Genomic DNA, 21,779 nt, shown 5'->3' with positions numbered 1-21,779 from the left:
CCTGGAGCTGGGATTGGACAGCTTGCACCCGTGCGGGGTGTTGTAGGCCGCGGGTCCCAGTGTCTCCGTTTCGAGGGTTCACCTCGGCAGTGCACGCACTTGGCCAGGACAGTGCTGCTCCTCGGGACACAAGGCCACGACTCGGAAAGAGCACCTGCCGTTCTCAGCTCTGCTCTCCTCTCAAGAAGGGGAGGTAAGTGCCGAGAGGGCGTTTGTGCTGGAGTCTCACGTTTCAACCCTGCTCTGGCTGCAGACTGGTGCCCGTGTGCAGATGTTCCCTGTGGCAGCCGGGACTGGGTGACGGAGGTCCCGGAGCCCCACCCCGGATCCTACCCTAAGCCACCAGGCTGTGCTGTCCGCCTGGGAGAGCCTGGCAAACACAGTCCCACCTGGGAGCCAATCACACTCCAGGCGGGGCTCTCGGGGCGGAGCCTGGGCCCTGTGAGGCGGGGCTGGCTGCAGGGCAGCCTCCTGCAGAGGGAACCCAGCCAGGGCTCCCAGCTCCATAGTGTGTGCCTGACAGGTGGCAGGCCCTCCACCAATGGGGCCAAACACCCACTGTGGCCACCTCAATGTGCTCCCTGCACTGCCCCAGCTGGGTGCTCAGTGGGTTGGAGCGTCCTCCGTGCACCAGAAGGTTGTGGGTTTAATCTCCAGCTGGGGCCTATAACCCACCGATGTTTCTCTCTCTCCTCCTTCACCCCTCTCGCTCTGTCTTCCCCTCTCTCAAATCAGTAAAAACCTATGCTCAGGTGAGGATTAAAACAAAACAGGTGGTCCCAGCACCAAGCCTCAGACCAGCCACCGGAAAGGCCTTGCGGTCGCAGGGACTCCTGCACTCACAGGGAGCCGGCCCGCTGCCCGCTCCCTCCCAGCTGCTCTCCCTCTGCCGCTGCAGCTGGCCTGCTGCCCCACGCCCTCCTGAGCTGCTGCATCCTGTTTGTGCGCCTGCCCTTTCATCTCGCTCCTCCAATGGGGACCAGGAAGTGGCTGCCACCAGAAAGCAGAGGAGACCCAGGCGAGGCCTGCTGTTGCCAGCCGGTGCCGCCAGGCTGCTCATTTGAGATTCTTCTGGAACTGATTCTCGTTGAACCCAACGGAGAAATGGCACAAGAAAGCCACCCCAGGACTCTGCTCCGCTGCTTCACTCTCAAAGCAGTGTGGGACCCCGGCTCCTGGGGCAGGCTCTGTTCTGGTGGGTCTGTGGGCACCACCAGAACCTAAGGACTGAAGTGGCCGCAGAACAGAAAGCCGCACTGCGGTGCAACTGGGGGGACGTCCCCGTGCCCTGGCCATCACTGTGACTTCCACGATCGGACACACTGCCTGGCACACGGCGAGCACTCAACAGCCAGGCAGGGTCACTCAACTGGAAGAAAACCAAGCGGTGAGCGGAGCTGCGAGGCTCACAGGGCAGTACCGTCGGGACTTGGCCCTCGGCCTCCCCCAGCAAGTCTGGAGAATGTGAAGGTCAGAGAGCAATTTTAAGACCCCAACATATAAAAAAGATAAGACACATATACACACTTGTATTCCAGAACAGCTACCTATACAAGAATGCATCTTTAATTTTAAAACGTTTAGTCCTGGCTGGTGTGGCTCGGTGGATTGAAGGGCCAGCTTGCAAGCCAAAGGGTTGCCAGTTTGATTCCCAGTCAGGGCACATGCCTGGGTTGTGGGCCAGGTCCCCAGTAGGGGGCGTGCGAGAGGCAACCAACCACACATTGATGTTTTTCTCCTCTCCCCGCTTCCTCCTCTCTAAAAATAAATAAAACCTTAAAAAAAATTTAAACTAAAAAGTTTGATGAAACTTGGAAGTCTGCCACATACCACGGAGCATTTTTGAAGACAAGGCCCACCAATGCAGCAATCGCCTTTAAAGGGCCCGGCGGGGAGGGGCCGGTGCCAGCTGGCAGCCATGTCTGCGGGGCCCGGGGCCCTGCCCTGGCACCAGCTCTGCCGGGCCCTGGGCAAGAGGCTACGGGCCAAGCAGGGACCCCAGCGGACGGGCCCCCAGGAGCTGGCATGTCCAAGAAGCCAGCCCACTGCCAACCTCACTCTACCCCCGGGCCCAGGACAGGCTCGGACGGGCTCAAAGACCCGCCGTGAGTGGCACGCACGTCCAGGCATCATGAAACCTGAAGTCCCCAAGTCTGACCCTACGATCCTTCCCCGTCCCACTGCAGAGACAGAAAGAGGGCCGAGCCGCCACCCGCCACCTTGTGGTCACAGAGCCCAACAGCCGCCTGGCCCTGCCCTGCTGCTGAAGGCACAGGGCGCCCTGCTCCAAATCTGCCCGGGCCGTGGGCGCAGCCCCGGCGTGCGGAGTAGAGGACGGCAGCAGGAACAGGCACGGCTGCGGTTCTGGGGCCTCCAGAGCCCCCAACGGGAAGCTGAGTGCCGGTGTCCTGCCAGCGTGGCCCGCGCGTGACTTTGAAACGGAGGACTCTCTTTCTTTAACCCAAGTTTCTCAAAGAAAGGGAATTCAAAACACCAAGCTACTGAGGGATCCCCAGCTCCAGGACTGGGCTGCTCAGGCCCCTCCGGCCCTCCGGGGACCCAGAGGAGGGCGCCGCCCCTTTGGGTCCCAGGGAGGCTAGGACTCTGAGTGCTGTCCACTCTGGGTGTCTCCTGTTCTCTGTCACACAGAGGGAATGGCCACATGCTCAGCAGGAGTAGGACTCAGAGCCCCTCCCAGAATTCCCAGCACTTCTGTGCCCTGTCTCTACCCAAGACTCTGAGATGGTAGGTCTGCCCAAGCGTCTTCCTCCAGAGTGACCAGCAGCAGCAGCTCTTCACACGTGGTACAGCCCCCAGCACGAGGGTCCCTGCCCAAGGCACACATCCCACCCTTACCTGGGCTGCCGGTGAGGAGGGTGAGGGGGCTCTGGCTGGGCTCGACAGGGCCGTCGGTGCGGTGGGGCGGGCTCTCCAGCAGCGGGCTGCCCCCCTCCAGCGTGGGGCACGTCCTCACCAGGAGGCCCAGGCTGGGCTGCAGGAGGAAGTCTCTGAGCACCGAGGAGCTCAGGGTGCCGACTGCTTGGTTATTGATCTCGAGAATCTCGTCTCCCGCCTTCAGACCTGCAACAGAGCAGAAAACGCTGTTTCACAAAGAGTCAGCAGAGGCCCAGCCCCTCCTCCGCACTGCCGCTCGGGGCGCGCCCCTTTCCCGCAGCTCTGTTGCAGGCCCAAGGCCAAGTACTCCCCCACACAGGCCTGTGCCTGCAAGTGGTCAGCAGGAGCCCTGGGTGCAGGAGGGTCCAGACATGACTGTGCCCCCTTCCCAAACACCCCAATGGGTCTGTGGGCTCCCAGCACCTGCCGATGTCTCCTCACCAACGCCAACTTGGGCGGTGACCCCAGCATTTGGAGAGGGAAAGGCAGAAAAGCTCTCCAACCACCCCGTGGACGTGCTGGCCACACTCACACGTGTGGCTCGGCTACCGCCCCCTGGTCCCTCTGTGAAACACCCCGGAGCCACTTCCCCATGACAGAAGGTGCTCTGCTCCGAGTGCACTTAAAGGCAGCGGCTTCTAGAATCAGCTGTGGCCGTTTCTACACGCCCCCACTTTCTGAAACTGCACCAGGACTTGGAGTATCTCGGGGAAAGTCCCCAAAAGTTTGTGACCTTTGAAAGCAGGCTGAGAGAGCCACCCACACCTAGGACCCAAGGAGCAGCCCAGCCTAGCAGAGCAAGAAGCTGCAGCCGACCCTGGAGCAGTTCCATCCAACAGCAGAAGAACATTCCAGAAGTATGAGAGAGGGAGAGGTTGGGGAAGAAGGGGTTAGTGTCCTTGTGAAGAAAGGATGTGAAGAAAGGAGTCTAGCTGTTTTTTCCCAGACCCGCCGACAGACAAACTTCCATGAGGCAGGGAGCGAAGGCAAAGAGAGGCGACGAACTGCAGAGACAACGAGCCAGCCAGGCCCTTGGTGTCCCCACCTCCGGTCCCGCAGAACAGCGACTGCACAGGGGAGGGCTCACCTCCTGTGGCCCCCAGTCACACCCTGGCCATCTGGGCCCAGGTCTGCGACTTCCTATCCCAAGTCACTCCCAGAAACACCGGGTGGGGCAGTGCGACGGAAGAGGACAAGAACGTTTTTTCTCGTACCAGGGGCGGAGTTCTGGGACGCTGACCCGTCCGTTTCTAGGTAAAAGGTTTTAACGTCACAAAATCTGAATTGAAAATACAAAATCTGTACATGTGGAAAGCTTATTTAATTTTTTAAGGCTTCTCTTGGAGACCACCCTTTTGGTTCGATACCAGAGGAGGAACGTAGGGGGAAACGAAAGAGAAGCCTTTGCATCCAAAAGCGCCTGTGAGGTCTGTGTACGAAGGGCCTGCTGTGACGGGCGCAGGAGGTGCGTGGGGCTCAACGGCAGCCCCGAGAAGGCCGCGTGTCCCTGACCCTGAGAGCGTGACCTCATTTGGAAATGGACCTTCACCGCTGTAATGAAGTCAGGGATCGAGATAGGATGGTGCTGGGGGTCTGACAGGTCCTGAACCTTACGATCCTGACGAAGTCTTGTACAGGATGCAGACGAGACACAGAGAGAGGCCGTGTGGACTGGGAGACAGAGTCGGGAGGTGCGGCCACAGGCCCAGGGCACCCGGAGCCCCCGGCAGCTGGGACCGGGAGAGATCCGCTGCTGTGGCGTCTGCCCCCGTCTGTGTACGTCTGTCAAGGAAGCTAATGCAGGGGCCCAGGGAGAGAGACAGCCGAGCAGCGGTGAGGGCAGGCCTCGCCGGGGCCTCTGTCACACCATCACCAAGTGGCAGCCCTGTGACCGTGAGCATGTGGCAGGCTCTATCCCAGACCCAGAGTCCTTCCAAGTGGGAGCGATCAGGGGCTAAATGAGCGTCAATCCAACAAGACTCTGGGCAAGAACTCAGGAAACACTGGCTCACTACTGACACCTGGTGGCAGGGACAGGAACGCACTCCTTCCACAGGGGTCCCACTGGGTGAACTGGTGGAGGGGCTGAGCGCGTCATGCCTACGGGGACCAGAGATGCAGGTACAACACGCCCTTTGGGGCGACAATCATCAGTGTGAGCCCCAACCGGGGCCGGGAGGGGCAGGAGCACCAGAAAGAACCGCCAGCCCCACACAGCACACACCGGAAGCCCCCCCGCAGCCCCCAAAGGCAGGTGAACAAAAACCAAAGCAGGGAAATGAGCACCGACGGAGCACCCAGCAGGATGAGCCGCACTCCGCCGCCCGCACCACTTCTGGCCACCTCGGGCTTCTGCCCGACTGTCCCAGAGCGAGGGCCGGCCCACACCCGCACCGTGGTGGACAGAGGCCAGTCCAGACCTGGGCGCCACAGCACTGGGAGCTGCCCTGCAGCAGGTGAAGTGGACAGAGTGGGGGAGGGCGTCGGCAGCTGCGTGGGCCAGGCCACCCCTCCAGGCCGGGGAGGTCCCCACACGGAGCCCTGAGACGACACTGCCCCACATCGCTGCCTGGGCACTGCCCATCCACGGCCGCAGTCAGGGCAGCATTTCTGTCCAGAGGCAGATGGACGCTTGGCCCCTGCAGAGAGCAGAACTGCACGGGGCTGGGACTCGGAGCGGGTGGCCAGGTGCCTGTCTGCCTTGGGGGTCCTGGAGTCAAAGGGCGGAACAGGATGTGACTGACGCCAGGGCACCTGGGCTCCCAGCCCCCCGGCTGCGGGCCAGCACCCTCCCAGAGCAGAACCTGGGGCTGAGGGCAGGGTCTGTCCGCCTGTGCTGGGCTGGACTGAAGCTGCGCTGCGGCCGCTGCGGCCGGCCCTGTCCTAGAAAGAAAGGGGCCACGCCTCGGACCCGCTCTCCCCGTCCACCAAGTCCAATGCAGGGACGGCAGCGCGGCCCTCTCTGAGGGGCTCATGGGCTCTGCGGGGGCAGTGTGGCCTTGCCCAGTGTGGGCCAGAGCATGGAGGCTCCCCACGGTGGGCCCAGGGTCTGGCCTGGGTGGTGGGGAAGGACGGCCACTTCAGCTGAGCGTGAATGTCCCACCAGAGTTCAATTGGAAACCCGAAAGTGTGGCATTTCTTACACACCTGGGTTCCCAACATGGGCAGTGTCCATACGCTTGTCACAGAGTGCCTGGGCTTGCCCTTCCCACCCACCACGGGGAGACCCGAAAGGCGGTTTCAGACAGAGCGCGCGCACCGTGACTCACCTTTCTTGGATGCTAGCCCGGTGTCCTTCACGCTGTCCACGTAGAGTCTCCGAACGCCATCCTCGTCCTCGAAGGACAGAAAAAACCCTGGGGACACAAGACACAGGGGACACCACGCTCTGAATCTGAACTGGTGGCAGCACTGCTGGGGGGCGGGGCTCACGGCGACCACCTCCCTGATCACACAGCTTTTTAGGTCACTTGAAAAGAAGTCACTGCCCCCAGGTGCACCGTCCTCACAGTGCCCAGCGACACCAGAGGAACACAACAGTCTCATTTACCTGGCTTACCAGTAAACGCCACAGTGCGGGCCCCTCAGGCCCCTCCGCTGCACGAAGCAGACCCTCAGGGCCCCTCAGACTGCGTGGCAAACCCCGTCCCGGGGCACATGTATGGTCCCTACGAGCTGCCGTGCGGTTGCCGCTTAGAGCCTGACCACGCTGCAGACAGGCTGGGCAGCGGCTGCCTGGAGCCCAACCCCATCGCAGAGCGGAGCGACTCCACCAGCATCTGCTCATCTCGCACTTGACCCCCTCCCCAGCACACAGAGCCCACCGGCTGAAGAGTCCCGGGCTCTGCTGCATCCTCCAAAATCAGGGCAAACAGGCCCGCAAATAGCAAGTGGATCGGGGTCTTGGCGCGCAGTCCCCTGGCTACAGGCCTGGTCACCTCTGTTCCTGCACAGCAGGTTTCACATCACATCTCCCCTGACTGACCAGTGAATGACCACAGCCTGTCCCCTGGGGCAGAACACTGCGGCTGTGACCCCCACGTTGCTGGCCCCCGGGACAGGACACCGAGGCCGGCCCTGTGACGGGCGAGGAAAAGGAGCGCAGCTGTGAGACGCAACACAGCTCAGCTCCGGGAGAAAATGGTCCCGTGGGGCCAATGCATCCTCAGGCTGGAGGCAGAGGGAACTCGGCAGCTCGGACAGCCAACGCACAAGGAGGGGGAACCGGAGGGTGCATCGCAGGCCACGGCATGATGAGCGTCTGTCTTCGGTTCAGTTCACGGGTCCAGCAAACGTCCCCACACACAGGCCCAACTGCTAACTGCCACCACCCACGCCGGCCAGAGCTCCCAGACAGACGAGCGCAGGCTGGCCTGTGTCTCCGTCCCCAGGGCAGCCCTGACTTCAGGGGACTTGTCGGGAAGCCCCCACTCCCGTAAAAACAAGCCCACACATGAGCTGGGCTCAACATGGGGGTGTTCACTGGCACTTCTGCAGAGAATGTTTTTTCCTTTTGTCTGTTAGAATAGATGCAGAATCAAGAGCTATGTCAAGGGGAAGAACAAACAGAATTCATTCAAATTCAAGCATTTTCTTTCTAAAATGTAACCCTTCTGGAAGCGCTGAGACCGACACTTTTTTCTGTGCAAAGCAGCCGGGAGCAGCCTGGACGGGAGGCGCCAGGCCAGGTGCCGAGGCTGAGAGTGTCGAGCCACGGGAGACGGGGGCAGCCGTGGCTCCGCAGCCTCCCTCCCAGGTCTTCCTCTTCCACACCGAGAGGCTGAAAGGTCGAAAGGTGAGGCGGCCAGGGGACCCTAGCCCAAGGGCTGCAGGGAGCAGGACACCCCCGGGCACTGGGGGGCCATCATGGGTCTGGGGCACAGGCGGGAGGCGCTGGGGGGTCTCTGTGGGAGGGCCACGGGGGGCTGAGGAGGGGGCAGTGACCACAGCACCTTTGGCAGGTCACTCCCCGTTCCCGGCTGCTTCCCCACAACCAGCCCCTTGGGGGTGGGGGTTCACACCCCTCCCCTTGTCAGCACACAGAGAAAACACGGCACCCCGATGGCTGCATGACTCTGAGGGGACCGAAGGACACAGTGGGTTACCAGTGCACATTCAAGCCCAGGTTTCTTTCCTCCTGAGTGGGACAGGACATCCCAATCCCAGCAAACAAGTGCAACTCGGCCCACACCGTGGCCAGGGGGCAGAGGGGTGGATGCCAGGGGGCACCCCCCAAGCTCGTTGTGGCCCCAGCCGGCTCCCTAGAGCCGCCCGGAAGGACGGCCCTGCCACTGGAGGAGGCGAATGAACTGAGCGCAGCGGCCGAGGACACGCTCACGTGCCGAGCCTCCGAGAGACGGCTCACCCTACCATCCGGGTCCCCAGAAAAAACAGGACAACAGAACAGACAGAGGACGGCTTGGGTCCAGGGTCCAGGAAACACTGCCCTTGGAGTAAGACACGTGCAGGCTCCCGTGACAAAACGGGGCCCATGACAAAAATGCAGTGCTGTGAGGCTCCCCAGAGAAAGGGACGGCATGGCTGAATGAAGCGGGCGGGGGCACACAGCAGCCGTGGCCAGCCACCCACGGGGCTTTGCGAGCTCTTTCCACTACATGGTGGGGCCGGCCGCCCTGCGGCCGAGGGGGATGGCGGGCAGGACACGGGAAGCGCATTTCAGCCTCTCCGCCTGCTCAGCGGAGGCGCTGGGTCTCGTTCCCCCCTGGGGTTCGGAAGGGGCAGGCGGCCCTTGGTCAGCGGTCAGACTTCGGTGAGTTGGCGCTGCCCACAGCGTGTACACAGGCTGAACTCAGTGTGCAGCGGAGCTGGATGGGTGCCGCCTCCATCCGGTCCGGCAGCAGAACCGGGAGCCGCCCCGGTTCTGGGCAGAACAGCCCCGGAGGTTCTTCGTGGACTGTGCGTCAGTGCGTGTTCACACAGACCTGCTTTAACTCGAAAATGCGAAGGCCCAGAGAAAACATGCGTACCGTAATTATCGCCAGCTGCGTCTGACTTCTCCATCTGGATGTTCTGAGTGACTTTTGGACAAATTTCAATTTCTTTGTACAGCTGAAAATCACAAAGAAGAGTCTAATCAGGATTTTGTTATGAATGACTTTAGAAATAGTCACCACTTTGTAAGTCTGTTTTTTCACCACCGATGCTTCAAGACACATTTTCATCACATCCCGGGGTTTTACTGAACCCCTTACATCACGCCCCAAACTCAGCAACAGCCCCAATCTCTGAATAACCCCTCAGCACAACTGTGCGTAACTCCAGATGTCTCTTCCCAACCGAAAGCCACCAAAGACCTCTGGTGCTGGAGAAAGTCATAAAAATCGGAGGAGGCCCTGCCCGGTGGCCGAGCTGGCGGGAGCACCACCCTGTGCACCAAAAGTTACGGGTCCCACCCGAGGTCGCGGCAGCCACAGGAGGCAACCAATGGATGCTTCTCCCCCCCCTCCACCTTTCTCTCTCAAACCAATGCAAACACCCTCCGGTAAGAATCTGAAAGGAAAAACAGAAGAGGTCGGGTGGAAATCAGAGTTGGGTGGTGAACACGCTCTGGTGTACAAAGCCGCTGAATCACAACGTTGAGCACCTAACACGCAATGTCATCATCACACAAGTCATCTCAATAAAAAAAGAGTGAATTCACCCAAAGCCAAACGAGGTCAGGGAGAGGTCATCGGGACCCTGAGTTGGGACCCATGGAAACGGGAATCGTCTCAGGGCTTCCGCTCTGTTCTGCTCACACACCTTCGCCCAAAGTGTGTGGCAGGACCAAGAGGCACAGACAACGCACAGCAAGAGACACACCAGAGTCAAACAAGAGACGGAGGATATTCTCTGGCAGCCACCAGGCCACACAGGCCACACCAGCCGCACCCAGGGGCCCCAGGTGCACTCCCAGATGGACCCTCAGAAACCTGGGAGGCCCGGGGAAGGAGAGGAGGCTAACTTCATGGAGCAGGAGGTGCGTGTCAGGGAATGTCCCTGATGCCTCACTTTCACACACTGGCACTGTCACCACCGTGGACAGTAACTTGGGAAGGGGCCCCAGGTGCCCTTGGCCCTCACGTTTGTTTCCCTAAGTCAGCGGTGACCTCACTACAGCCGCAGAGAAGACGGCTGCGGGGGAGGCACGTTCTTCCTGAGCTTGTGCACCCAGGAGGGCGGGCCAGGGGTCTGAGCCGGGTCCCCTGCCCGGAGAGAGGCCCCCCCACCCCTCCCGCTGAGATGGGACACCAGGGCGAAGGCCACTTCAGACACTGACGGCCGAAGTGACAAATCAAACGCAGGTTTCGGAACTCTGCCAGGAACTCTGACTGCCGCTCGGCCCGACAGCGAGGGTCCGGGCTCCCGGGTCCCGGGGTTCTGGGGTTCTGGGGTTCCGGGCTCTCGGGGCTGGTCTGGGCCCGCGCTCGTCTGACAGCACAGCCCTTCCATTGGGGCTGCCTCTGGGGGCCGGGAAGGGCGCCGGCTTTCCTCTGCTGCTCTCCCTGGGCACCTGACGGGCAGCAGAGGTGACCACGAGCCCTGACGGGAGCCCGGGAGGCGGGGACCAGAAGGGCCCCAGCTGGCCAGCCCTCCCACACCACCGCGCTGCGACCTGACGCGGCCCCTCCACGGGCAACGTGGGAAGTAAGGACGTGACTTTAGGGGCTTCACTGTGACACCTCAGAAGTATTTTTCATACACACAAACTCTGAAATTAAAAAGATCACGTAGAACACTGATCTTCAGTTCAGAAAACATGGCCACCAAAATCATAAATACCCAACAGATTAAAGTTTACAATATATTTCCTAAGACCACAAGCAAATGTGTGCCGCTGATCTGGGCCTCCAATCTGCGCTCTCCAGCGTCCTCGAGAGCCACTCTCCCCACTAGGTGGCAGCACCTCCCCGTTCCTTCCAAGAGCCCCTCCACCCACCACCCGGAAAGTTCTCCGGGTTTTCCAAAGACAGGAGGAGGGCACAGCTCCGAGAGTAACTTTCCTGTCTGTTCCCCTGTCTGTTTGCGGTGCACCTCCTGCTCTGCAATGGCTTTGAGGGTCTGCGGGCATTTGTGCCGATCCCAGACGAGCAGTTTAGACACTACAGACAGGCCCCTAAGCCACGACACGTCCTCGGGCTGAAGTTCCGTTTCATCGAAGCACCAGCAAAACGCAGGAAGTGCCTAGACGGGGCTGTGTGCCACAGCGCACTGTCCACGTGCCCCCGGCACCCGCGCCGGAGACTGAACCCAGAAGTTTTGCGCACGAGCACATTTCACAGAGGAGTCTCGCCCACACACTCCCACCGCCCTCCCTTTATCGGGTCAGTTAACGCTGCGTGCTTTCCCTCTTCAAAGGCCAGACTGAAAGATCATCAGATCGGAAGGAACTGACCACTCAGGGTCCTCCTGCCACGTCTCCCTCGGGTGCCGTGGCCAGAGCCTCCTGCCCTACAGACCACAGGTCACATGCCAGCCACCACGAGCAACTGAAGCCAAAGTGAATCCCGCACGAGATTCCCCTTCTCACCTAGACCCTCCGTGGCTGGCCTGCACCCGCCCCTCGTCTCCTGCACCCCCCGAGCCCCCTGCCACTCGCCCACCTGCCTGGGGACCCTCCCCACACACCTTCCCCCCAACGCCACTTACCTCCACCCGGATGTCATCATACCAGAGAGCAAAGCCTCCTGCTCCAGGTGCCCCACCTCCCCCCACGTCCCCTAACAGAGCGCACCCATTCGCACGTCTGTCCATCCCTCCCGGCCCACACACCTGCACGCCACTTTCCGAAGGAGCGGACTGTTCTGGGCATGCCCCGGCGGTACCAGGCACACAGTACATGCAGAACCCACACCTGCTGCACGGACGAACAAACTGCCCACCGCTGTCTGCAAACGCTTCCTTCCCGCTGCCCCGACCCGGAAAGCACACGTGACGTGGCTCCGGGAAAGGGCAGTGTCCCCACACTCCACCGTCCTTCCGTGGACTGGACCCCACAACCAACTAGTCTCACGCACCACACATCACAGAACATAACATACTCGGGGACAGTCATCGATAAACAGGCCATGGCTTCAAACACCCGTGGCCACCCTCGTCCATCCAGCACCAACTGTGGTTGGCCGTGGACACCACAGGGCCCTGTGCAGACTGGTGCCCACTCAGTAAGGGGCAACAGTCCCCCGGACACCCTCACGCAGGAACTGAAGACCAGGCACTAACGGATGGACGGAATCCAAGGGGCCTGGCAGCTGCATGGTGGGAACAGTAACGTGACCCACAGGCAGAGCTCAGCATCTCTGCAGCCTCGAAGAAACGCAACACACAGCGACAGCCACGGTCCCTGGGAACCGGTTATGGACTGAACCTCGGCTGCAGCGCACGCCCATACAAGGGCAGCTGCCGGAGGACCCCCACTGGGCCGAACTGTTCAACCAGGCCACCGGCAAGCACCTGTGCTATCGTCACTTTAAAAGTGTTTCTGACAACGCAGGTCGCCCCAGGCACCTCGTCCCAGGTTAACTGAGAACACCGCTCTGAGGGGCGCTTACAGGCTGCACCGGGCTGCCGGGAGCACCGAGAATCTCTGAGCTGCGGTGCAGCTGAGGCGCTAGGGGCGGTGTCACCACGCATCCCAGTGCCAGCTGGGCGGGGCGTGTGCTCCCTCGGGGACGCTGCACTGGGGCCGGTCCACAGTGGTTCAGAAAGGGTGTGTGGCCTCCGTGTCGTCGGTGCTTTTCAGAAAGTGCACTTAGGACACGTCCACAGGGACCACAGATACAAACAGTCCCCTGCAGTGGCAGAGACCGCACGGCAGCCAACACCCGGGGACGACAGAAGTAATACGGTTCCCACAACACGTCCCACCGAAGTGCCCACTGTGAGCAGCACAGCAAGGACCTGGGAGCGGCGCGGCTGTGACCCCTCTCCTTTAGGGCAGGGGCTCCTTAACCCAGATGCACCGAGCAGCCTCTGAGAGCTCTCCCAGCCTTACCAGCAAAGCTCCCCCCAACGGAAGAAAGGGCTCCCCCACCCCGAGAGCAGAGCAGAGGCTGGGGCTTCTCTGGGAGTGGGCGAGGAACCTGCAGCACCCACCCAGGTTCCCAGGGCGTCCCCTCCATGAGCCTGCGCTGGCCCCTGTGAGGGCTGGGGGCAGGCCCACCGTCCAGGCTCCGTGGGAGCACCGCAGAAACCCCCGCTCCCACAAGTTTCACCGAAAGCTACGGGACGGGAGGAAACTTTTTAGGAGAACAGAAACCTTCACAATCCCAACTGTACTGACTTGTCAGAAGCTGTTCAACTGTGTGCTTCAGGTTGGTGAGTGTCACTGCATAGTAAGTACAACTCAAGAGAGTTGATTGAGGCCTGGCTGGTGTGGCTCAGTGGATTGAGTGCCCGGTTCGATTCCCAGTCAGGGCACATGCCTGGGTTGTGTGCCAGGTCCCCAGTAGGGGGCACATGAGAGGCAACTACACATTGATGTTTCTCTCTCTGTCTCCCACCCTTTGCCCTGTCTAAAACTAAGAAAAATCATTTTTAAAAGAAAAGGTTGATTGAAAACAAAATTCCCACTCAATTTCAAACCACACTTCCCCTTCCCAAAAGGCAGTTCCCTGGGGCCAAGCTTTCGGTTCTGCTTTCTGAGGGACAGGCTGCGGCCACGCCCAAGCCCCACGTCCACACCCACAGAGGGGGGCAGCTGAAGGGGCCCTGCAAGGAGCACAATGCAGACCACGCCAGGCTCCCTCACATCCCTTTCCTGGGGCTGAAAATGCGCCCCTCGGCCAGCAAGCAAGGAGGGTGTCCCTTCGTTATCATCATAGCAACCACTCCTGAGCCTCAACTGTGTGAGCCCTCATCCCCACTCCTCACAGAATCCTAGAAATCAGTATTGTCGCCTCGTTTTTTGCCAACAGCACGTCCTCAGGAAGCCGCCGAGTCAACAGAAAGCCCAGATGCGTTGACGACCAGAGTCCGAGTCCCACAGGGGAACTCCCACGCTCACCAGCATCCCGGGCTCCATGCAAACGGAGCCCCGGGAGGCAGGATGGGCAAGCCAACGACTGCCTCTTCACTCGGCAGGACCAGCAGGGCCGGGCACTTGGTCCCCGCAGGCGGCAGAGGCTCCAGCAGAGCTGGGGTCGGTGCTGCTTTTCCGGCAGCAGGCAGCTGCCCTTTGCATGAAAGCAAAACCGGGGTGCAGCCCCTGGGGCGCCAGGGAACTGCGCCAGCCCAAGGCAGCTCTGGGTGTCCCTCCCACACGACGGCGAGGTACGGCGAGGTACCGCGAAGTACACGCCCGGCAGACAAGGGGGCCTTTGCACTGGGCGGAGCACCCCGCTGCCCCTCCCCAAGGCGCGCTGACGTCAAGCTGGTTCCGCTCCCCCGCCCACAGTCAGCACGCGTCCCTGGAACCTGGTCTCGCACACAGCGGACGCGCACAGCAACCTCACGCATTACCAGCTCGTAAACGTCCTCCTCTGGCTGGGGCACGTAGTGCCGGGTCTCGTTCTCGATCAGAAAGTTCAGACGCAGGTAATGAGCCGAGTGGTCCAGCTGGTGTGCCTGGGACGAGAGGGCGGGGGAGAGAGAGCTCAGTAGCGAACAGGGAAACGCACGTCCACTGGCAGGCATCACGGACCCCCAAGAATAATGCAGATTTGTTACAGGGGGGTGGGGGGGCGCGGTGTAAGGTTTCTAAGAGGCTCATACCTAAACCCACACTTGACAGTTTTCACTGAACATACCACCAACGTTCCCCGGTGCCTCACCACTCACTTCTGAGGGTCTGAGTCATTTCAGTTTCTGACTCAGGTTTTGCAACAAAGGCCCTCAGACCCAACAGCCCCACCCACACAGTTCCGAACGCATGGAGGTGACCAGAGCGCCAGGCGATGAGAACGGCCAGGAAGTCCTGATGGTGACCTGGAGGCAGCTGTGGCAGGGCCTTGTTCCCCCCACGGGGGCAGCAAACAGGCAGCCCTGGGCGGGTCAGGACGGGTATCCCCGGGAGCGTGCCCACAGGCCTGCGTCCCACCTGGGAAACACCCGCGTGCCCTGCCCAGCGGGCACGACCCTGACACTGCCACGAACTGGACTGTCCAGGCCCGACCCGGGGCTGGAACAGACTGAGTCTCCTTCCATCGGAAAAGTCACCTTTGGGTGCGAGAGGACTGCAGAAAGGGAGCGGAAGAGACGCGGTTTTGTGACCCACCTTCCACACACGGGGGGTGGGGGGGGGAACCTCACAGGTTCCGTGGCACCGCAACAACTGGTCACAGACAGAAAGCGCTCAGAGCGAGTCACTTTGTTAAAACGTCATCCTCTTTCGGAGATTTGTCCCAAAGATTCAGTAGACAAAGCTGCGGCGCCTGGAGTTTGCTCCCGGAAGAGCGCAGAGCGGCGTGGGAGGAGAGGAGAGTGCGCTTGGTGACGGGAGCCCCAGGGAGGGTGCGCGAGCGCTCACACGGCTGTGCTCTCAGTCAGGTTTCTCTACACAAATGTGTCTTCACTCCACGTGCCCAACTGACGACACCCCTTCAACTGAGACAACGCCCCACTCCTCTGACGCTCTTTCTACCCACCCCACAGCCCCCAGCATGACTTTAAGGGCAAACTGAGAATATCCCAGTAACTGCTTCCGTAATGGTCACTGACCCGCAGGGAAAAGACCCTCAAGTGCGCCAGACGCTGGTGGGCACCACAGCTCCGGAAACCGAGGCACAAAGGCGTCTGCAGGGCCACGCAGCTGGGGTGCGGCTCTTCAGAGGGATGCGTGTGCACGGGGGCCGCAGGCCTGCACTGGGGGAGGGGGTCCCTTCTGCACCCCAGCAGGAGGGTAGAGTGCTCTCCCCGAGCCCTCCTGGGGGCCTCAGCCTGCACCCCGGCACGTGGAGTGGAGTCTGAGGCCAGCACATCCCTGTGCGTCTGGGCTCCACTGTCCAAACTGAAGGTCAAGGAGGCCCTGGGTCTGATGGACCAGAATGTCTACGTCAAGGACAGTGGGGGTGGGCAGAGGACGGGCAGGGCAGCCCAAGGAGGGACACCTCCCTCCCAGGGCACATCCTTAAGCAGAAGCGAAAACCCTGGCAAACCCTCAGCTTCCTGGGGAGGTAGGAGGAAAAGGGAAATGAAAGCAGCTGGGCTCCTCTTGGGGGGCAAACACGTCCACCTAGAAACCTGCCATCGGCAGGCACTCAGGCACACGACCAGCAGCGGCTCCCGGGTGCTTCCCTGCCCTGCCATCTCTGCAGGCGGCCACTGCCCGCCACGGAGGCCCCAGGGTCGGGGTGGGGGGGGGTCCTGATGAGGCCAGAGGGCCTCGTCACCCACGATGGGTGAGTGTACTCGAGACCCTCCCACCACCCACATGCAGAGGGGCCTCGCTCACGGTGGGCGAACGCACTGAGAGCAGGAGCAGCTCGTTCCGGGCTGCAAGGACGCTTCCTCCCGATGCCCTCCACGGCCACCCACCCTCTCCGAACACCCTCAGGGTTCACAGCGTCTCCACAGCTGGAGGAATAAGCCGAGCACTCACAGCAAACACAAACTCTGGGACAGTCCTGTGACCTAGGAGTCCCTGAACAGGTGACTCGGGCACCACACCACCCGGCCTCCTAATTCTGGAAGATGTGCCTGGGCTGCCACCCTCGTGCCCCTGGGGAGAGTCCTGCAGAACTAACAGGGTCCCATCACCGGAGGTCCAAGGGAGGCCCTGGTGCTCCTGAGCACCTGCGAGTCAGCATCCAAGCGGACCCGCAGCAGAACCTGAACTGCAGAGATGATCTCGGCCCAGCAGGTCTGGCCGGCTGCTCCCCGCTCCCCACTGTCAGGAGTGCCGACCTGGGAGCAACGCGGTCTGAATGGTGCACAGCTGTCCTCAGGGCACAGTCACTAGAGTCACTCAGACAGCACCTGAGTGGCGTCCAGGTGACGTGGCGTGGACTGGGCCGAGAGGCCAGTGTTTAGTGTGGCTGGAGTGTGTGTTAAGTGTGCGTCTTACTACAGTGACTTCGTGGGTGAAACAGCGCAACACGATGTAGAGCAAATTCTCAGTACACCGTTCAAGCTGAACAAAAGAGGTAAAGCGCCCCCCGCTTCTGTGCACAGCCCCGCTTCAGCCGAGCTTTCCTGGGGACCACCGCGCGTGGGGACCACCGCAGCTTCCTGTCTCTAAACACATGAGACATAAGCTCGTTCCACCACACACCGAGTATCTTCATTTCTATGTGTTGGGAGAAAGAGCTGAGGATGCAGGGGAAACAGGGAACAGGGACCTTCCAAGGGGGGAGAGAGGGGTCTGTGCCCTAGAGACTCGGCAGAACCCTCCTCGTGACGGAGATGAACCCTCAGAGGGGCGCGGCTGCAGGGAACGCAGGACTCGCCGTTCCTGGACAAGCCTGTAGGATTGGGGGGGGGGGGGGGGGGGGGTCCACTAGTTTCCACCAGTCAAGACAGCGGAGACCTCCGCCCAACTCCGGGCTGAGGTCAGGGCCCGCATGGCTGCCTGGGCACTGCCCTGCACCACGCACAGAGCTCACGGGGAAAAGCCCAGCCCAGCCTGCACTCCCCCTGCTGCCGAGCAGGAGGCACCCGCACTGCTCTGAGGGGTGGGCCCTGAGGGGCGGAGCTCGCCTGCCAGGGGGCACATGCGGAAACCCCCAGGGGATCGACTTCGCACAGCAATTAAAATGAACACACGTGAACAAAAAGCCAGAATGTGAGGCATGGAGGACTCGGAGCTCAGACCACACACTGTTTCTTTTCACCCTGGCGGGCTGGCTCGGCCCCCTCCTCCCTCACGGAGCCTACCAAGAAGGCTGAGCAGCACAGGCCACTCCACTGCCCCTCTCACGGGAGGAGCCGGCTTTGCTCTCCACAAAGGCCCTGGTGGCGTCCAAGTGAAGCAAAACTGGCATCCAGGAGACACTGTGCCCAAGGAGGGGGTCCTCAAAACCCCCCTCTTCCACAGGAAGCGCCTCCCCCACCCTTGACAGGCCCCGGGAAAGACCATCTCACTGGGGGTCCGGTGACCATCCTCCGGGCTGAGAGGGTATGCGCCCAGGTTCACAGCCAGACGTGGGTCCCTGCAGCTGCCTGTGGTTCGCACCCAGGCCCACGGGGCCAGGCTGCCCCGTCTGGTCCAGGGAGGAAGCAGTGCTCGTCCTCACATCTGAGGACGACCTGTGAGCTGGTCTGTCCGAGTAAAGCCGCCCTCTGTTCCCTCCCCTGCCCCTGCCTGTGCCGCGCCCGGTCACCTGTTCATTCAGGGTAGAGAATGAACCAGGCTCCCCATGAGACAGACAAGGAAGAATCTGCAGCTCACTTATCACCCAAAAGGAGATAAAACAGACAGAGCGAATCCTGTGTTCAAAGGCAGAGAGTCCTCCCATGACACATGTCGAGCTTGGACTCATTTCGGTTTTCCCCTCAAGATGCCCACAGCGTGCCCGCCACTGCCCAGCAGTGGGTCACCAACCTCGCACCCATGGGACACCCGTGTGTGTGCACAAAGACCCCAGCGCCGAGGCCTGGGGGTCTGCAGTAGGCAGTCCCTGACCCTGTGGGAAAGACTGGGCTCCTCACCTCTCACTTCCAAAGACTTCTGCAGGCCGCACGTGACATATGGGATACGCTTCTCACAGACCAGACACGCAACACACATGCTGGACGCAGAAGAGCCCCGGCTTCCCCCGGGGAAGAGCCCAGTGCATTCACTGCCATGGACCCCCATGAGCCCAGAGCTGTGTGACACACCAGGGTCCCCTCCCGGCCCCGGAGCCACCGTGCCCACCTAGGAGGCCCCGGGTTCCCACCGCTCTCCTCCAGGTCACGCGTCCCAAGCAGCCCCCCACCTTGCAGATCAGTTCCAGGGTGTCCCGGGCAGTGTCCCCCGGCCGGATGACCGTCAGGGCGGACTGGTTATTGGGCAGACAGAACCAGGATGGCGTGAAGTACTCATGGACCCAGATGTCACCGTCAGGGTTGTGCTGGTGGACGCCAGGCAGGCCCGTCTCCTTCTCCATCTGCAACGAGAAACCGAGTTGACAGAGGAGCCTCGGTCGGGGCTCAGCGATCTCCGCCCCGGGGCCAGCTGTGGCACAGGCCCACCCATCCTCCCCGATGTCCAAGGGGATGCCCGCTCTCTGGGAACCGCACTGAAGACGCCGTGACTCGTGCCGATCGGGGCGTAACCACAGCACGCTCTGGCCTCCCCGTGCGCCTGCTCCCTAACGTCAGAGATCTGGCCATCTCCCGTGGTCGGCGCCCAGTCTGCCCAGTTTTAGGGCCCCGAGCAGCCACCGCAGTGGTCGTGTGGACGCGCTCGCAGCACTTCCAGAGGGAACCGTGCGTGTGTTTTACCTTGCCATCTGCAGCAGTGCCATCGAAGACGCCCTCTAGAGACTGCTTCACAGCGTCGGGCCCGTCCCCGAACACCTGCGGACACACCAGCACGGTGAGAAGGACCCCGGGCAGGCGGGGGGTGAGGGGGGGGGGGACTTGGACTCGGGCCCCGCAACACACAAGTGTCGTGGCAGCCTGGGACCCACTGACAGCGGATCCGGGCACAGGCTCTGCAGGACACAGCGTGGCCTGTCCCTGCCCAACAGAGGGTCATCGCACGTGACACTGCGCCCCCAAAGTGGGGGGCGGGAGGGCTGAGGGTGAGCGCCCACCTCCTGTGGCCTCAGCTCGGCGGATGCAGCACCAGGGGCCCCTGCCAGCCCATCAGGCGCAGACAGACACAAACCCCACGCCGTCCCTCCCCCAAGACCGCACGCAGGACACACTGTGTGACACTGAGTCTCATTCTCCCGTCTGGTCTCCTGAGGTCCCATCTATCATCCTGACACCCCAAGTTCAGGTGATGGGCGTGGGGTTGGCAAAGAAGCTGGCAAATCGGCTTTCAGGGTTCACCTCCCCTTCCACTTGGATTCCTAAGTAAACGAAGGGCTGACACCGGCCGAACCAACACCACTAAGGGGCCTCCCCAGTGAGTCAGCCGTCAGTGCATCGCTGTGCACGAGGCTTCGAGGGACGGTCACAGCACGGGGCCTCGTCATGACTCAACGTGCTCGTGCCTCGTCCCCAGCTGCCGCCGTCCACGGAGGAGACACTCTCCACCCAGAAGACAACTGCCCATGTCCTCTCGGGCCCTAAAGCTCAAGCCACTGCCGGGCAGCCTCCTTTCTCCGAGCCAGGTGACCGGGCGGTGCCGTGTCCTGGAAGCGCTCCCGGGGGAAGGAAGGGAACCAGGCCACCGCCCAAGGGCAGAGTCGTTCCTCAGGGGCCCTCGAGGGCACCTGAAGCCCTGGACCCAGGGGGGCAGGGAGGCCTGTGGGGCGTGAGCACACGCCACTCTGGCACGTCCTGTGGCCCGGCCCCAGTCCCCACCCCTGTAGGCGGAGGGGCAGCTCAGACGTCCGCCCCAGAAAGTCGGGGCACACAGCCAGGCGTCCGGAGGGGAGGCGGCCTCAGACCCAGGGCCCAGCTGCCCCTTGGCCCGGCCAGGGGGCCCTGCCTCCCTCAGGGGACGTGCTGCCTACCTGCAGCCCCTGGGCCGGGCCGGGCCGGGCACAATGGGGTCCTGGGGCAGAGGCGGGCGCCGGGGCACACACTGTCTTCCACAGCGTGTCTGTCAGGGACTGACCCTGTGCCAGCAGCTGGCTTTCAACGACCCTCCGCATCAACAAAGAAGCCCAGGGCCTGCACACCCACTCACCACCCCCACCCCCCAAAGTGAGGGGAGCCGCTGTGCCTGCCTTTCCGCCCACCCAGAACCTACCTGGCTGATGCTGGGGTGCCCCTGCTTCTTCTTGGAGGTGGCGTCCAGGCCCCACAGGGAGGAGAACCTGCTCCGGCGCTTGCTTGCAGGCCGGGGCGTGGCCTGGGTTCGCCGTCGCACCCCCGTCTCCCCGGTGCGTGCCGCCACCTGAGGGTGCCGGTGGGGGAGACCGAAGGAGAGCCATCAGGCCTGCCCCCCAAATCCCAGCCCTCCGCCACCCGAGCACGGAGCCCGCGGCTCGGCCCGGCCTGGCCTCCCAGCGGAGCACAAGGCCAGCACGCCCCGTCTCTGCTGCGCTGCTCAGAGGACACACACAAAATCCTCATGCAGTGTTTCTCAGGACTCCTGAAAAACATGTCCTCCAGCTACAGGCTTGGCCTCACTCTGAGACGCCCCCAGTGCCGCAGACCGCCGCTCCTCGGAGACACACACCAGCAGCCAAGTTCACGCCTGGCTCCTGAGTCCACCTGACGTCTCCACTCAGTAACCCTTCCACGGAGGTTCCTCAGAAGTCCCCAAGGTCATTTCCTGAGCAAACCAGTGACCGTCATCCCCAACACCACACTTGCTCCTGCCACAGACGGAGGGGGCCCAAAAGGCACCAGGCCAGGGGTGGGGACTGGGGCCGGGCGACAGGAGGTCATGAAGGGCCCACAGGGGAAGCAGGAGCCATCCTCAGAGACGGAGGTCTCCCGTCACCCCCTGGATCCCCTCCCCGGCAAGAAGAGGCACAGAGGGCAGTGTGAGGATGGAAGCCTTTCCAAGGATGACGGGACGAGACGGAAGGTCCTGGAAGAGGGGAGCCCCTCGCTACCCTCGAGGGCCCAGGGTTTGGGTGCGAGGAGAGTGAAAGCCACATTCTGCTTATTTTTGAAAGAGAAGCTAAACCCCATGAGACGATGCCACGCTGCCACGCTGGCTGCCACGCTGGCAGCCACTGGACACAGATCTCAGAAGGCACTCCGAGTTTAACTGCTCGACCGCTTGCGTAGCTACTGCCTCTCCGAGGACGCCGCGCATCCTCCCAGGCTGACACGAGGCGTGGACCTCACCCTCAGGGGTACGCCGCGTCCCAGAGACTACAGGGAATCGGCCCGAT

The 21,779-nt window shown here is 61.9% G+C and overlaps 1 protein-coding gene across 4 annotated transcripts in view; it reads right to left on the bottom strand.

The window, feature by feature from the left end:
* Positions 1 to 21,779, bottom strand: part of TIAM1 (TIAM Rac1 associated GEF 1) — a 179,575-nt gene that overhangs the window by 30,518 nt on the left and 127,278 nt on the right. For all 4 annotated transcript variants that reach the window (XM_037040559.1, XM_037040561.1, XM_037040560.1 and 1 more), the window contains 7 exons: positions 20,681 to 20,827; positions 19,258 to 19,332; positions 18,750 to 18,920; positions 14,356 to 14,460; positions 8,883 to 8,964; positions 6,165 to 6,251; positions 2,857 to 3,081 (listed from right to left, as the gene is read on the bottom strand). In XM_037040559.1, the coding sequence (XP_036896454.1) occupies positions 2,857 to 3,081; positions 6,165 to 6,251; positions 8,883 to 8,964; positions 14,356 to 14,460; positions 18,750 to 18,920; positions 19,258 to 19,332; positions 20,681 to 20,827 (892 nt within the window). The remainder of the gene's footprint in view (positions 1 to 2,856; positions 3,082 to 6,164; positions 6,252 to 8,882; positions 8,965 to 14,355; positions 14,461 to 18,749; positions 18,921 to 19,257; positions 19,333 to 20,680; positions 20,828 to 21,779) is intronic.

Source organism: Sturnira hondurensis, unplaced genomic scaffold (assembly GCF_014824575.4).
Source record: "Sturnira hondurensis isolate 20B ecotype Veracruz unplaced genomic scaffold, ASM1482457v3 Scaffold0002640, whole genome shotgun sequence".
In the NCBI taxonomy this organism is placed as follows: Eukaryota; Metazoa; Chordata; class Mammalia; order Chiroptera; family Phyllostomidae; genus Sturnira; species Sturnira hondurensis.
This window is presented reverse-complemented; position numbering and strand designations above follow the sequence as displayed.